The sequence below is a fragment of the Eupeodes corollae genome, chromosome 1 (assembly GCF_945859685.1).
Source record: "Eupeodes corollae chromosome 1, idEupCoro1.1, whole genome shotgun sequence".
In the NCBI taxonomy this organism is placed as follows: Eukaryota; Metazoa; Arthropoda; class Insecta; order Diptera; family Syrphidae; genus Eupeodes; species Eupeodes corollae.
The window spans coordinates 34560560-34578393 of record NC_079147.1 but is presented as its reverse complement, the minus strand read 5'-3'; the positions used below and the strand labels follow the sequence as shown (position 1 = coordinate 34578393).

The window sequence follows — 17834 nt, the reverse complement described above, 5'->3', positions numbered from 1 at the left end:
AAAATCACGTTTCTTTGTCATTCGTTCATTCTTTGATCGCTCTAATGTGCAAGGCCCTTACAACTTTACCTCATACATAACCTCTGATTCGTGAACTGTCGAACACAAACGATCTTTAAAATAATACTATGCTTACACCGAAAAACTTAATTCATTTCGTTAATGTTGCAGATATAAAATAATTTTGTCTTAAAGTGAATTTATATGTATCATCACCTGCATAATGCAAAAAAGGAGAGTGAGGCAGATATGTATATTTATGAAAACTTGAAAGTGAAAAAGAATACACAACCATCATATTTGACAGTCTAGTGTTGTTGCAAGCCTAAACGAAAATGTAATGAAATAAACCGACAAAAATTAACAAAAGTTTAAAACACAGTAACAACATTTTAAAATAGAGAAGAAATTTAAAACCTTTGTTACACTTGGAACATTGTGGCAACACTGATGCAGACGAAAATGCTGAAATAAAGATGAACTATAATCTTCATCCAATTTCCTATAATCTGTATTTTCGAAAACGTCGACATTTTTCATCTTCTCTCTCTCTCTTCTCAACCAGTGTGACTTCATTAGTTGCATCCTCTTTGTCTGCAGACTTCAAAGTGCAGATAAATGTAAGTTCACCATTTCAACGGAAAACAAGTGCAGACATTTGAACTAGCCCAAATGTTCTCTATTTCTGTTCAAAAGTATAACAGTTATAATAGGATAGTTCATATTTCTGATTATTTTCCTTAGATTATGAAATTAAAAATATTTTTTTTAACCGAATAAAACTTGTTTTTGTTCAATTTCTAAATTATTTTACATCACACATTTTAAATAAGGAGAAAATATATAAAGAAGTAGTTCAACTGAAATTCTGTTGATATTTAATTCTCTTCCTCAAAAATCTTCTTAATATGAACTAACCAGTTGTTGCCTATCACTTATGTTAAAAACCTTAAAAAATATTAAATTTTGTTTTTTCCGAAAATACAGTCATCAATATATGAATGTTTGTGACTTTAGTTGCAATCTCTGTCAGTTTGATTTTTTAATGAACTTGTCTAAACTTTGGATGTTGAGAATTAATGGGTCTGAATATTGTTCAATAATTTAAAGACTCTTCTTCAGTTTATGATAAGGATATTATTTATTACACGATTAATCAATAATGTAAACAATATCTCACAAATAACCTTATTTCTTTGATTGTTATTATTTACCCTGCTATTTGTTTCCGCATTGCATTTAAATCTGGACGCACCTTTTCCCTATGTAACAAAAATACGAACGTTGTTGTTAGGCCTGTTTGATTCTTACTTTCATAATTTCGATTGGTATCTTTAATCATTTTTATAAACGTATTTTGAATTGTAACAAAAAAGTAACCTTTATTCTTTAAATGCTTTTTTTTTAAAGTTCATACACGATTTAAAAACATAAAAAGCTAGAAAAAACTAAAATATTGACCTTAAATATACTCAGACCCGTAACAATTAGAACAGACCCACATATTACAGCAACATATACATAAAACAAACAGCAGTAGTACAAGTTCACAACTTCAATAATATTGTGTAGTGTATGTAATAACCCCTATCATTAAATTGTTATTTGAAAATTTTAATTGGCAATAGGAAGTGTAGAGGTACAAACAAACAGTCCTAACCGAATCCCATCTGAACAGAAAATATCGCATGTCAACGGTTGGTCGTTGTTTTTCTTTTTTTAATTTTGTAATAACTTTTATAAAGGATTTCTTACTTTGATAACAACAAACAGTGATGTGAATAAAAAAGAAAAAAAAAACTATATAATAATAATTTATCAAAGCAAAAGCAACAATTAAAATCAACATCAATAGAAGTACATATCGTATATATAACAACAAAAGAGTATATAGCAATAAAAAAACGGAAAAAAAATACATAATACTCGTACCTACATTATCTAGAATTATTTTCAATTTAAATCTTTAGAATTCAAAGAAACGAACGAGTTCATCGTTAAAAATAGAATCAGGGTGAAAAACTAGGAAGCACCAGAGTTTTGCGAATGCGAACTCTCACATCTCACAAAACAAAATTCACAATTCACCACGAATAAAAACAGTCAGCATCTCGCAACATTATTCAAGTATACATACAACAATGTATCTAAACAACACGACATGAGTTGAGTTTTTAATAATATTGAAGTACAAAAAACTTTTTGTTTATTCTTTTTGCAAAAAGAACGATTTCATATTATTATTTTTCTCATCATAATGTAGATAAAGAAGAAAAGAGGCGTCTTTTGCGCCATTGCTCGTTTATGCCGCCAAAGCCAAAGCATGAGTACAATTTTACAATCTTATAAGAGCTTTGGAGTGGGATTTTATAATATCTTTAAGATAGCAAACCGGATAAAGGGTGTTTTTCTTGATGACTTTTTGTGTTTACAAAAATGGAATGTCATCTTCACTTAATGTCCCATGTATAACAATATTATAGCAGTTTTTAGGTCTGCTTTCATTATCTCTTCAAAAATATTCATTAAATTTCGGTTTTATAAAATGACACTTAACAGTAAAGCAGTATTCACATGAGCGCGACCAACGAATGACGAATGAATTACAAAATGTGAGTTTACGTTTCAAGATATATTTCCACACAAATTTTGAACAAAACGATAGCAATATGGTTTCTATCTGATTTATGATGCATACTTTTACTTTTCAGTATCATATATTAATAAATTTAAGAAAACAAATTTATTCGTGGCGAAAAAAATTGTACTTGATACGAACTGTCAAACTTTATTCGCGTTCCACATTATCCACACTCGCAACGACTCAAATGAACGCGCGTACTAAACCTAAAAAAACATTCTTGTTTTGGTTTCGGTGGTGAACGGTGTTCGGCTGTGGTCAAAGTCAAACTTCATTCGCGACGAATTTAAAACTCAAAGAAAGAAATGTCAAAATTGACGAATATTCGTTTATTCGTTGGTCGTTGGTCGTGCAAATGTGAATAGTGCTTAGGATAAAAGCAATGGAACTCTCAGAAGTAAACAGTACTTTCTGCTTTTTGACACTTGAACTTTTTATGGACTATTCACATGAGAGCGACCAACTACCTACGAATAAATAAGTAAATGTAATTTTAAAAAATTTATTAACCTTATTTTAAAAATATTGCTTTATATAATCTGAAGGTTCTAAAATTATCTCTTTTATTGCCAAAAGAAGAGAAATTTAGGAAAACAAATTGTTCATCGCTAATTGCAATTTGATTTTTACCTACTGTCAAACTAAATTCGCCTTCCACGTATGATCCAAATTTTAACGAATAAAGTGTTCACGTGCGTCTTAATCCAATAATTTTATACTTGTCTTTGTAAGGATTTGTAATGAAACGACGAATAAAAACACCCCATGCAAAAGAAATGTAATTATAGATGTATATATTCGTTTGTCGTTACTCGCTCTTATGTGAATAGTCCTATATTACTGATATTGTTGCAAATTATAAACTTCAAAATCTTCACTTTGATGAATTTGATATTTGTCAATTGAGTGACTTTTTTTTGACAGGTTATGCCTTCATTTTTTTTTTCAACAATAATTCTCCTGATCGAAAAGAAAAATAGTGCTGACAACTTGGAAATAGATGTCACTTTAGTATTTGACATATTTCACTTTAGTCGTTGAAAGATTTCAAGAATGATTAGAGTAAGATAACGTTCAATTGTGACGTTTTTGAGGTCTTCGTCTAGCATTCGAACGAACTTCCGTTTTTTGAATCAACACAAGATCTGTTTGATTTTCTAAATCATAACTGTCATTTTGATATACTCTTTTATTACTGTGTTTAAAGGCAAATGATAATTTGCGATGACCAAAATATTTTACTATAAAAGGTCACTGAAATCATAAAATTTACAGAATACAGGAAGTTCAATAACATAAAAGTTGTATTATAAACTTTTAAACAGAAACAAAAAGAACACCCTACATAAAAATGTGCCCACATTAACATTGTCTGACACAACAGCACGCCCGCTGCTGTTGTTAGATTTCAATGTATTGTAAATATTTTGCCATCCAACCACGTGGGTTGAAAGTGATAAAATAAAAGTAAAGAATAAATGAACGAAACACAAAATACAAGAACGAAAAAAAAACATTGTTTATTGCTATTATGTACTGCGTAATGGTTTGGTTTTGTTTTTATTTTTTATTTTACATTTTTACCACCTACGTCAGAGATACCACCTATAAGTATTATGTGAATTTAATTAAGCCACCCACTTTTATTTTGGAATTAAGCTAGATGGTGAAAGCTTTTATCGACTTGTACTGAATACATTTTTATATAAAGATTTCACTCAAAATATAAAACGCTCACAGATCAAACAAATTTAAAATATTTAAATCATTTTTTTTTAAAGATCAAAATTATACGTCAATGCAAAATGAAATCAAAGTGTAAAATAGCTTAACTACATAATGACATGAGATTTGAATCACTCTGTTATTGGTTTTTGACAATGAACATAACTAACAGTCTGCTTTGTCAAAATATGTCTGCTTTAGTTAATAGCATATTTGACATTTATAAATGGCGGACAGTTTAAGGCATGTTCAGATGATGGTCATGTGGAACAAACTAAGGAAAGAGATATCACCTAAACGTCATTTGAACATAGTATATGGTTCAGATGATGTTTCTGTAATTACTTTAGTATTTATTACATTAACATCATGCATCATTAAATTGGATGTCATAGCCAAAGTAGCCATTTTGTTATTTTAACGAAAAAAATTATTACGAAAAACGCAGTTTCAAACTAGAATAATAGGCTACATTTTTAAAAAACTCACTTAAAATGCTTAAACTGGTTTTAATTACTTCTTGCTCTTATCAAATTTATTTATTATTTACTTACTTACAGCTTGTCTCATTAGATGGCATACAAAGTGGTGTACCCACACTCACCACATCAACATTAACGCCAACAACATTACGCAATATCGAACAAACATTCATTGAACTAACAGCTGATACACCAAATACTGCACCCTATCAAGCTGGTTTTGTTCCGCCACGGGCGCCATTTAATTTGCCCGAATTCCAAAATGAAACCAACAGTATGTCATCGTCAGAAGATTCACAAAATTCTTGGCCTACAACCCCGATGATAAATGAAGAGAATTCTTTGGCCACAACAGATACATGTAAGTTAAAAAAAATTAAATAATTTTTGAAGAATCTCTGGAACTCATATGCTTTTTTTTAATCTTATAGCAAGTGTAGCCACTGCAAATAACGACAGTCCGTCCTTTCAAAGTAATGGCACTGGCGGCGGTTGCAGTAATGCCGCATCTACCTCAAATGCTGTCAATGATTTCACAGGGGCTCTGGCACGTGAAGTTACAAGAGGTAAAAACTCTTCCACAACGAACACAAACACTCCGTCCCGTCGTAATCAAGGTGGTCGTCGTCCGACTAAAGCAACAAACATGTCCCCCGAAGAAGAAGAAAAGCGACGAGTTCGGCGAGAACGCAATAAATTGGCAGCGGCGCGCTGTCGAAAACGTCGTGTCGATCAAACAAATGAACTCCTCGAGGAAGTTGGCCTCCTTGAGAAACGTAAAAACAGTCTCAACAAGGAATTGCAGAATTACGTCGACACCAAAGAACAGCTGCAAAAAATTCTAGCCGAACACAATCTATTGTGCCGTAAAATACGGCCAAACAACAACAACATTCTAATGGATACTTTTAACGCTTGCGACACCGGCCGCGGTTCCCCACTCGATCTCAAGCCCATTGTACCAGACTTCGATTTGAAGTGCGTCAAAAGCGAACCAAATGACCAATTCGATAATATCGACGGACCCGCATCACCAAATCCAAACCAAATCATGCTATCGCAATCCTCTTCAGCCATGGTGCCGCCATTACCGAATGTCTCAACGATTTCGTCGTCCATACCCTCAGTCGCTACTTTGAACACACCTACCATCACAAATTCACCACCGCCAATGTTAAAACCCGGCGGTCCTGCAAAACAACGACCCAGCTCACTTAATGTTCCCCTCCAAATGATGCCCGGCATTGGTAAAACCGTCACCGATATAAACGGTGTTGCGATAACAACGCCATCTAGTGGAGTCATGTTCAATTTTGACAGTCTTATGGACGGTGGCACCGGCCTTACCCCGGTTTCTGGTCCCCTAATTCCAACGTGCTCGTCGCAAAACAAGCATCCCCTTGAGCTGTCCACACCCACCAGCGAACCATCAAAGCTGGTCAGTTTATAATAGTTAAACGAATATTATTTGTAAAAATTCTTATTTAAAAAATATTCTGACAGGATAAGAAAAATGTTATGATGTCGAAAGAAAAATGGGGGTTGGAATAAATAACCTTTTCTTTTTCTTACGAGGAGAACTTATATTTTAAGGCAAATGATTTATTTTTACTGTCCTAAAAATTCTTTTGTATTATTTTTTTTTAAATATTATATTATTATGTTTGTTTTATTTATAAATCTAGCGAAAAGAAAAACAAAATATGTTAAAAAAAGAGCATTGTAATTTAATTTTTTGTAGAAGATTTAAAAACGTTTAAAAAGTTAAACCAACAAAAGAGAAGGCGTTGTGATATTTAAAAATAAAATAAAACTAAATAAAAATTTAAAATATAAAAAGTCGATTATAACAAAAAAAAAAAACTAAAATATTAAATATTTCCTTAGCGCAAATTCTATAGCTAAAATAGAAAAGAAAAACAAAAACAAAGGAAATCGAGTTTAATGATTTTGTTTTCATTTAATTCTTTTATAAAGAAACACAAAAATAAAGGTTTTAGAGAAATAAAAGTTGAAACTTAAATGTTAACTCTCAATTTCTAGTTTTAGCATCGAAGGAAGTTAAAATATTTTCTTTCTTTCTTTTTTTTATTAATTTTAAGCTTAATCAATCATAAAAATTATAATAATTTAAAAATACAAATTTATAAAAAAAAGCCTTTTTGTCGATCGTTTAAAAAACAATTTTAGAAGTGAAAGAAAAAAATATTACACAAAATCACATCTTTAAGATATAAAAATATGAAAACAAAAATTCTCTATTTATATAATATAAAAATATGCAGTAAGAAAACCTTTGTCGCCTTGTGTTTTTTGTGCAAAAGCAATAATTAATTAAAATGTGTATTACTTTTTTTTTCTATAGCATATTATTATATTACTGTTTCTATGACTTTTGAACAAAAAAATGAAAACAAATTAAACAGAAAATAACTACATTTTGTATATTTAAATAAACCAAAAAATAAATTGAAACTGTAGATTAAAAACAATAAAATAATTTGCATGTATAACTACATAAATAAGGTTATTTGATGAACACATACATATAAAAATAAATATTATATTTTTTGACAAAAGCATAAACTATATTTTAAAATTTAAAAAGAAGAATTGTAAAGCCTAATCAATTTAAACAAAATCAAGATAACAAAACATAAAAAAAAAAACAAATTTAAACAAAACCAAAACAGTTGTTAGTTTTTCTATTCGATCAAAAAAAGGAAAATAATGTTGTAAATCAAAAACTTAAAAAGTTAATCAAAAAACAAAAGCAATAAATTCAAAATGCTACTCTTTACCAAATTCAAAAAAAATTAAAGAACAATAGCAGAGCAAAAGCAACCATATTGCAAATTTTATTGTATTGATAATCTTTAAAAAACAAAAACAAAACAATTGCAATATATACCATCTTAAGACAAAATAATCAAGTTGTTTTATTTTGAGAAAAGTAATATTATCTAGAAGTTAAATGGAGAGGTCCAAGGAAATCATAATATTCTCTATTATACGTCACAAATTAAACAATTATATTCCTATAAAAAAAAACAATGAGAAAGCAATTATTGAGTATTTTAGAATTTTTCCAAACAATATTTTTTATATCAAAGTAGGCGTGTGTTGTGTTGTATTCAGTGACGTGCGGCAGTCCATTTGACTGGGTAGACACAAATTTTGATTCATTATTTTGCATTGTAATAATGAATTAATAGTTATCTTATCTTCTATAGGAAGCATTGAAAACTTTACATTTGTATCATTTGAGAAATACTCAAAAATATCATCATTTCCTGAAAAATCCATTTTACAAATATGTATTGATTTACGCAATACAGGTTGGCAATCTCAAAAATTTACAACCTTAACTTGTCCTGTCAGAGTTCAATATCAAAATGAAATGAAAATAATTTAATTCACATGTAAGACGCAACGTCTTCCGACAGAGCTCAATATCGATAATTCAAATTTTTTTCAAAAACAAACCGATAGATTTTTTTAAATTCTTGCTAAAATTTGTGTTCTTAGTTTAGCTCCTTTCAATATAAACATATATAAAGGCTATCCCATCCCAGCTAAAACCGTTATTTTGTTTTTAAGTTTTCTCAAGAACTAAACTTTTTTTTTCTGCCAAAAATATTATTGGTTTTTATTTTTAATTTAAAAAACAAATATTATTTTTTTCGAAATTTGATTTCTTGAAAATGGGTTATCATTTTTTACAAAATTGAAATGCCAGTCGTCTAATAATAAGTTCAAAATTATATTCCAAAAATATTTTTAAACTAAAATTCAATAACTATTTTCAAACGCAAGTTTAAAAAAATTGTATTTTTTCTTGAGAAATCAAATGGCATTTACACTTTTGAAAACAAATTTTTTTGCAGGTACATTTTAATTTCATACAGGAAATAGTTTTAGACAGACATTTTTGAATACATGAGCGAGTCATGCGAACCAGTCGTGCATTTTTTTTTTTTTTGTTTGTTACAGTTTTAAGTTATGCCCTAGTCTTATTTTGGATTTGATTGTTTGTTTTCAATATCAAAAGATATTTTCAAGTTGTCTAAAAACAAAGATAAAAGGTTTGTTGAAGTACTAAAATTGTATTACGATTCCAATAACTATTTCTTGAAGAACTCGTCCTTTGCAATAAAAAATCCTAAAGTCATTTGATATTACCAACACTATCCCAATCTTTGATTTTCGTTGCTAACAAGCAAGATTTAATTTAAGAAATGTTACATTAACATCTTGAAGTATATGATATGAAGCCTTAAATAATTAATTTTTTTTTCTATTTTTTATTGAAATAATATAATTTAAAAATATGTAGAATAATTAAGAAAAAGTTAATTTTTGAAATCTACTTCCATTTTTCTCAATCTACTTCACTTTTTTCCTAAAATCTACTTCCACTTTTTTTTGAGAAGTGGTAACACTTGCCTGCTGCCGCTGCATCAGCGTTGCCGATGTGGCACGATCGTGCCTTTTTGACACGGAAATTTTCTCGTGGCACGGTGACACGAAAAATTTAAATATGGCACGTTTTATTATGTCAATCTTTTTACATAAATTTAAACTCATAGTGTAAACGCAGTTTAATTAATTTTTTAGAAACTTATAATATTCCCATATCAAACTTAATTGGTAAAAAAGGGGGAGTTCAATATTTGCTCAAGCAGTTGAACTTCACATTCGTTTCAAATATGTATTTCAAATGCGTGCTCTACTCTTCCGAAAGAAATACATGAATTAGCCAATGGTGTATATAGTTTTTTAAAAAACAGTCCTAAACGGCAAAGTAAAATGGCAGTTTTTCAAGAATATTTCAACATTGAGCAAAACAAAATTCCAAAAATGATTTCAATTTTCAGACTTTCATTTGTGTTAAAGGTTTCTTAAAAAATTGGATGGTTTTGTCTCATTTTTTTCTACTCGCTGCAAAAGAAGAAAATAGTGAAAAGTCAAAAAGACTCCTTGACCTACTGAATGATAACTGAATAAAATCATATTTCAATTTTTTTTGGATTACGTTCTACCTTCTACAGACAAACTTATTGTCATTTCAAAGCGAAGCCCCAAAAATAAATTTATTAATTTCTGAAATAACTATTTTTCACCAAATTTTCCTAAATAAACTTTTTTAAAGAAGATTATGTTAATTCTTCAAAGAACAAACATGATATTTGATATGAAACCGAAAACTGTAAGCCAATAGATGATATTTTTTTGGGATTTGAATGCACAGAAGAGGTTCGAAATTTAGAGACTAACGAAAAATTAAATGTTTTAAAAGATTGTCAAATATTCTATACAAAACTTTCGCAAGAATTTGAAAAAAAAACTTAATTAAATGTTAATGCGTTTAAAAAATAATTCAAACATAAAAAAGTATTTTGCCACACTTTAATATTTTGATATCAGAATTTTCTCATCTATTATAGTGCGAGAAAGATGTTATAAGAAAAATTTTCGTTTTTCTTGAAGATTCAAACACGTTTAGGCTTAAGTTGTATAAATTAAAAAATATAATTGATGAAGGAACGTTCATTAATATTTCCAAATTTATGTTTTGCCTCACGGAAGTGCATCAGCAAAATGAGTGTTTTTAAGGCTAAATATTATTAAAACAAACAACGAAAACAAATTGTCATACAAAAAAATTAATGCTATAATGTCATATAATGAAATTATTAGGCCTAATAATTGTCAAAATTTTAACCTTCAACTAATTTATTTATTTAAATTATTATAACAAAGCTTTATTACGTATTTATATTTTGATATTATTTATACTTTTTTTTAATAATAATATCTACTCATGCACGAATAGAGGAAATGATTTTTTTTAATAGTAACAGTATTCAATTTATATTTATTTTTAAAGAACAACTTCAGTTTTATTTTCGTATGGCACGAAAATTTCATTAATGGCACGTTTTTTCAAAAAACGTGGCACGAAAATTTATTTTTTGGCGGCAACGCTGCGCTGCATGCCGCTGCGTGCTGCGTTGATCACATTCACTATGCTGCTCCTATTAACTGACACTCGTTCTCTTCATGAAAAATTCGAATTAAGAATTTACTTTCAAAACAAACAAGCGATTAGACAGATTCACTTAAGCTGGCCACAGACGATGAACATGTTGGTGTGATTTGTTGGTGTTGGGCTGAAAATCATTCGTGTATGGGCGTGTTGGCCAACAAATCGACGGTTTATGAAATATTTTGTAAACCGTGAAGTTGGGGCTAACATGTTGGCTGTGTATGGGCAAGTTTACAACACGTTTTGAAGTTTACCAACATGTTCGTCGTGTATGGCGTTGTGGGACAACAATTCGTCATTTGTGTTGTTACTTTCAATGAGTTAACATGTCGTCGCAATGCAAACTATTTATTGAAAATTTCATTGAAGCGATAAAATGTGAACCGGCAATATGGGAAAATAAGTAAATTATAATTTATTATATTATAAATAAATTATCGAACATGCTATTGCATCATCCGCACTTCTATCGCACATCTTGATTTCACGACAGTCACACAAAAAATTAAGTTTATAAACATGTTGGCCCGTGTATGGCGAACCGCTGCCCAACAAATCACACCAACATGTTCAACGTCTGTGGCTAGCTTTATGTCTACTAGCTTCCATACAAAATCAGTTTTTGGGAATAATAAGCTAACCCTTTTCCCTTCATATAACTTTAAAGGGAAACAAAGACACTGTCTTCGTCTTTACTCGTGTCGTTCCATTCGTACTTTCGGTATTCGGTGTTCGTTCGGGAGGTTCGTTAATAGAAGTCAGTCATATATGTAGAGCCAAGCTATCCATCATAGCATAGCATGATGTTGGTATATGTGAGGTAGTGATAAATAAAAAGTAGAAATAGGTGTGAATGTAGATTGTAGATACACATATAAATGGGTTAGACAAAAAATGACAAGAAGTAGGTACTATGGGATAGGAAATATTATTCTTAATGAAATCAAAATAGGAATTAGTATAATTAGGTATGTACAAATTTTTCTTTTTTTCCATGCATATTATTTTTAAAGTTATGTATTTAGGTACTGTAGAGAGTAAAGTATTGTTTCAAATCTGAAGGGTAGACACTGTCTAAAACGTCTTATTGACGCACCGTCACTGGTTGTATTGTCTTTTTGCGCAAGCATTTTAAAATATTCTTAGTTTCGCTTCCATCAAAAAAGTTTGTTTCTTCAAAAAATTCAATCAACGAGATAACTTGATTGTTTCTGCAGAATTTATTAAAAATAAACATAAAGATCAGTTCAAAATTAGTCCCCATATAGTTTTGTATAAACATACGGAAGTAAGCAAAGCTTAAGTTAGATGTACTCTAAAAAGGACAGTGCGTTCATGCATACACTTTTCTTTTAAGTATCCAAAATGGATTTTAGGCCCCTATTATGGTTGGCGAATCGAACGTTCGACGTGAGATGTTTTCATTGGCGAACTAAACCATTCGACGTATTACGGTTGGCGAACTTTACAATTCGAGTTCGAAATTCAGTGCTACCATACAAAAAAAAAAAATAACAGACATAATAAACGTCAACTCATGAAATTTCAAAAAAACTGTTGTGTTCATTAATTGATAATTTTCATACGAGTATTTAATAAAATTACAAAATAAACCAAAATGATAAGCAATATAGATTTGTTTTTTGGAGAAAACGAAAATAACAGAAACAAAGTAAGAATACTTCGACTGCGCAAGAATATTCGAGACAACTCTAATGTATTGGAACTCCCTAATCATCTGTAAGTAGAAACAATATTTTGTGCAGGAAGTTCTTTTAATTCTAATAAATTCCTTAAGTTTCAGATCATATTTTCGACTGAATAAGGAAGCGTTTGTTTTCGTATTAAACAAGTTGGAAGGCCAATTTAAAAATGCAAGCACCTCTTCAATCCCTGCTGTACTAAAATTAGCTTGTGCCCTTAGATAGTGGGGGCGGTTGTGATTTTTGTTTATCGGCTTCACCAGGGTCTTTTTCGTTGAGCACTTCAATGTCTTGTAAGCCGATAATTAAGTCCTCTGAAATTTGGTGAGATGAACCAAAGCACATACCTTCTGGCCTTACAGCTTGCTCAAGTCCAAGCAGCTCATCCACAGCTTGTTCCAAAGGTGTTAAGGAAACTTGAGAGTATTTACCTCCACCAGTTGCCACCACTTCGGCTTTATTCATCGAAAGTTTCCTTTTGATTTTGAGCTTATAATCCAGCCAAACCTGTTGAATGAATACCAATTTTATTCGGAAAGTTTTTTTTTTTCAAATTCACATTACCTTGTGCCATTCTTTTCCATCACGAGTAGGTGGCCCAAGTGAGTTGAGGGTTGTAGCAAATTGGTCCCAATATTCCTTTTGTTTTTTTTTGGAAGAACCAAACTCTCCAACACCTCTCGCTAGATTTGGGTTCGATTCCATCAGTTCGACTAACTTTTCGAACTAATTTTTATTAGTTCTCTTGCAGCTGAATAAAAAAAATTCATTGATTCATGTTATTTTATAAAAGAAATGAAATAAACATACATATGTACTTACATTGTTTTATTTTCCGACATTTCTTTTCCATAAGCTTCGACCTTTTCTCACACAATATGAACGTTCGACAAAAAATAACTCGAATGACGTTCAAATTAACGAACATTCGATAACGACAATAGAGTGAGACCAAACTTCGAAAAAGTAATGACATTTAAGTCGAATCAACGGTTCTCAATTTGCCAACGGTAATACCAATTACCGTTAACACTCACACGTTTATTCATTCGACTCGCCAATGGTAATAGGGGTATTAGATGTATTTCTACAAAAATATTTTATGAAAAACGTCTCCACAATCTCGATTCCGCCCTGGAAGAAATTGATATTAATACGAAGATAGTCAAGGCTGATATCGTCATGATTCCTCCACCGGTGGGCTATGTTACGGATGAAGAGGATGTCGATGAAGATAACTTAAAGACAATAGAGTTACCACAAGATGTTCCAGGTGAGGTTGATATTTTTTTGGAATCTTATTTAGCCCACGACGACGGTGAATTTGACAGCAAAGATGATATTCCATTGTCTGAGCTTAGAAAGTCAATTGCTCCACCGTTATGGACAAAGTCAATTACGTCAACATATGAAATAAATCCAACAACGAATTATTTGGCTAGAATCCAAAGCTGCGCTTCTGATTTGGTTGGCCTCAACGAAGTCAAGTCTTTGAAAAACTGTTTGATGTCGAGGTAAGGTAACATATAGTAAATCAAACAATGTTGTATGCAGGCCAAAAAATAAACACAGCTTTTTGTTCAATGATGAAGACTTAAATTTTTTTATTGGAATCGTTCTATTTTCGGGCTAACACTCTGAAGGAAGAGAATTCATGTACTGGAAACAAGCAGCTGATACACGTGTACCTATTATTTCAAAAAGTATGTCCAGGAATAGATTTCAAGAAATAAAACGATTCATTCATTTTCCTGATAATAATACCCTTGACATGAACGGTAAAATGGGAAAACTCCGTCCGCTCAGTAAACTTTTGTGCCAAAAGTTTCAAAAGTGGGGATATATGCATGAGCATTTATCTATAGACGAATCAATGGTGAAGTATTTTGGTCGACATTCTTCTAAGCAATTTATAAGAGGAAAGCTTGTAAGATTTGGTTTCAAAAATTGGATGCTTTGCAGCAAAGATGGCTACATGTATGAATTCGATACATATGGCGGAGCTAAAAAGGTAAGGCCTTCATTGAAAGCCCTACCATTAGAGTCTAGAGTGGTTCTCGACCTTTTAAAGAATGTTGACTGTTCAAGTGACCATGTTATTTATTTCGATAACTTTTTTACTAATTATAGCCCAATGAAGATTTTAAAAGAAAAAAAATTTAGAGCAACCGGAACAGCTCGGGATAATCGGTTAAAAAAATGTGCTATTCCTTCTAATAAGATTTGATAATAGAAATTAATTTCTTTTTGTCAAATGGAAGGACAATAGCATCGTAACGATGGCCACGAACTACGACCAGATCGAACCTCTTGAAAATGTCAAACGGTGGAGCAAGGATGAGAAAAACAAAGTCAATATTCCTCAGCCACTTCTTTTCAAAAACTACAACACGAACATGAGTTGTGTTGATCTGCATGACCAGTTCATCAACACTTACTCCATTGAAATAAGAGGCGAAAAGTGGTGGTGAAACCTATTCACAGCCATGATCTCGTCTACTACGTCCAATGCCTGGAGGCTCCATAAGCCAGGAAACAGCTACAAAGGCGATCTACTAGAATTCACGAGATCAATAACACTACACTTCCTCCGGTTTCATACTTTGAACCAAGGACAACCTAGACTCACAGTCAAGCGAAGCATTGTGGAGACCCAAGGGTACCACTTTCCCAAAAAACTTTCAAATCCACTAAGATGTCGCCAATGTTCTTTAAAATCGAAATGGTGCTGTGAAATGTGTAATGTAACACTATGTATTGGAAAAGGGTGTTTTAAAAATGTTCATGTTAATGAAAATTAATATGGTATGCCCCATTGTACTAAAAAAAAGACACCTCCATAACTGTTAAATACAATTTTGTTTGTATATTATTTTTTTTAATATATCTTAACTTTCACCTTAGTAAACATAAAATACTATAAAAAACAACTATTTTTTATTTTAAATACCTTTGGGTGTTAATGGGTTAACCACTAATACCACCTCTTCATCAGGACCAATCTTGAAGCATCGACTTCCGGTTTTTCTCTATTAACTTTGTACAATCACTTTGGGGGAAGTTTAAACTTTTAATACTTTCCCATGTTTTTTTAGACCATAAGTTCATGAGGCTTGGTTCTTCTTAATCTCCGAACATGGTTTCTTATATTCAAGACGGACTCCATTTCAGAATTAGTATGACTTTGCAGTCTCTGTTTCTGCGATACAGCGTATTTTTTAACAACTTCTGTAACCATTTCTATTTGTAAGTCACGATGTAGATCGGTATTGCTTATGTACCAAGGTGCATTAACTATTCCACGAAGGACTTTGTTTTGAAATTTTTGGATGATTTCGGTATTTGTTTTCCTTGTACAGCCCATAATTGGATTCTATAGGTCCAAACAGGCTTTAGTACTTGATTATACAGCATTATTTTGTTTTGGACTGATAAATCAGAGTTGTTACCAAGCAACCAGTACATTTTTTTATATTTCAAGTTTAGTTGTTCTCTTTTCTTTTTGATGTGCTCTTTCCACTTAAGCTTTGCATCCAAAGTCATTCCAAGGTATTTGGCCGTATTGGCGTAAGGTACAGCTTGATTATTAATGATTATTTGTAATATTGTTTACATGTGAAGATTTTGTGTTTCATTGAGTTTGATACGCCATTTTTCGGTCCAAGCTCTCACTGTGTCGACGGCATTTTGTAGTTTTACTGCTGCCTTAGAGACACATTTTGTCGGGTATCAAAATTGCGGTATCATCTGCAAAAGTAGCCATTATGGTGTGATTACCAACTGGAATATGCCTTGTGTATAGTAAATACAGGGTAGGACCTAGGACACTTCCTTGTGGTATACCGGCTTCTATTTTCTTCAATTCCGAGTATTCTTGATCGTACCTTACTCTAAACAATCGGTCTGAGATGTACGATTTTAATATTTCAAAGTACTACCTGGGAAGATCCCTTTGCAGTTTGTACTCAAGTCCCTCATGACAAACCTTGTCAAAAGCTTGAGCAACATCTAAGAAAATAGCTGAACATACTTGTTTTTCTTCTAATGCTTTTTCTATTACATCCGATATTCTATGAACTTGGTCTATTGTGGAATGTTTATTTCTAAAGCCAAACTGATGGTTTGGGATTAACCTTCTTTATTCTATGGTTTTGCTAAGTCTCTTCAGAAGCAATTTTGCAAAAACTTTTGACATAATTGGTATAAGCGATATTGGTCTGTAAGCCATCACTTCTGTAGGTGGCTTACCTTGCTTTGGTATGACAATTACTTCAGCAATTTTCCAATAGTGCGGGACATACCGGTGCTTAAGGCATGCTTTTATTATATATTGGAGTTTTATGAAGGCTTTCAATGGCATTTCTTTCATAACCTGAGCAGTAATTAGGTATTTGGCCGTATTGGCGAATTCTTTATTTTATTTGGTAGTTGATGTAAACACATACTTTTTATTTCTTTAAGTCTTACAATTGGTATTTCACTTTCATCTATCTTATCAACAAACTATAAGTTATTTTCAGCCGCGTTTGATGAGTATGGCTTAAAAACATTCACAAGATGTTCTGCGAAAAGGTTAGCTTTTTCTTTCGGGTTACCGATCCATTTCCCTGTTTTAGTTCAACATAAAAGTTATTCCCTAAATCAGTGCTATGGTCTCAATTTTGATCTTAATATTACAGATTACTGTATGACTGGAATTTTGCTAGGTGATGTAACTACCAAGAGGTACAGTACAAACTCTCTTAATTCTTCTTACAAGAAAATAAGGTTTGATCTCCTTAACAATGCCCTCAGGTTTGAGTCCTGGGAATCTGTTTACTGTGAAGAAAATGCGTCTTTAGCCTACTACTCGTTAATAATGCGCCTGCAAGGCTATGTAGAATGTTTCCGTCGCGTAGTTATTTAAAGAAAATCGAATGTCAGACTTGAACCCTGAGAGTAAGCAATTACCTTTGAAAAAAGTAAAATTTAAAAATAAACTGCGATCAAAATGTTTAAAGCATCCACTAAATTCTACATTAAAAAATCGATTTATAAAATTAAGTAAAGAAGTTAATAAGGAAATTAAAGTACGTCGTAATCGATATTATTTTAATAATGCTCAAGAATCACTTGGCAACCCAAGAAAAGAATGGAAAGTGATTAATAGCATCATTAACTCTTCAAACTCAATAGTTCCGGTTCCAATCGTTCTAAATGATGGAGGTATTGATTTGATAGATCCAACAATGATT

General features: G+C 31.5%; 1 protein-coding gene across 1 annotated transcript in view; it reads left to right on the top strand.

Annotated features, from left to right (window-relative positions):
- The window catches only part of LOC129941760 (transcription factor kayak), a 133631-nt gene extending 125854 nt beyond the window's left edge, over positions 1 to 7777 (top strand). Inside the window, exons 2-3 of the mRNA XM_056050477.1 lie at positions 4927 to 5209; positions 5280 to 7777. Coding sequence (XP_055906452.1) covers positions 4927 to 5209; positions 5280 to 6298 — 1302 coding nt within the window. The 3' untranslated portion in view covers positions 6299 to 7777. The remainder of the gene's footprint in view (positions 1 to 4926; positions 5210 to 5279) is intronic.
- Positions 7778 to 17834: the final 10057 nt, after the last annotated feature.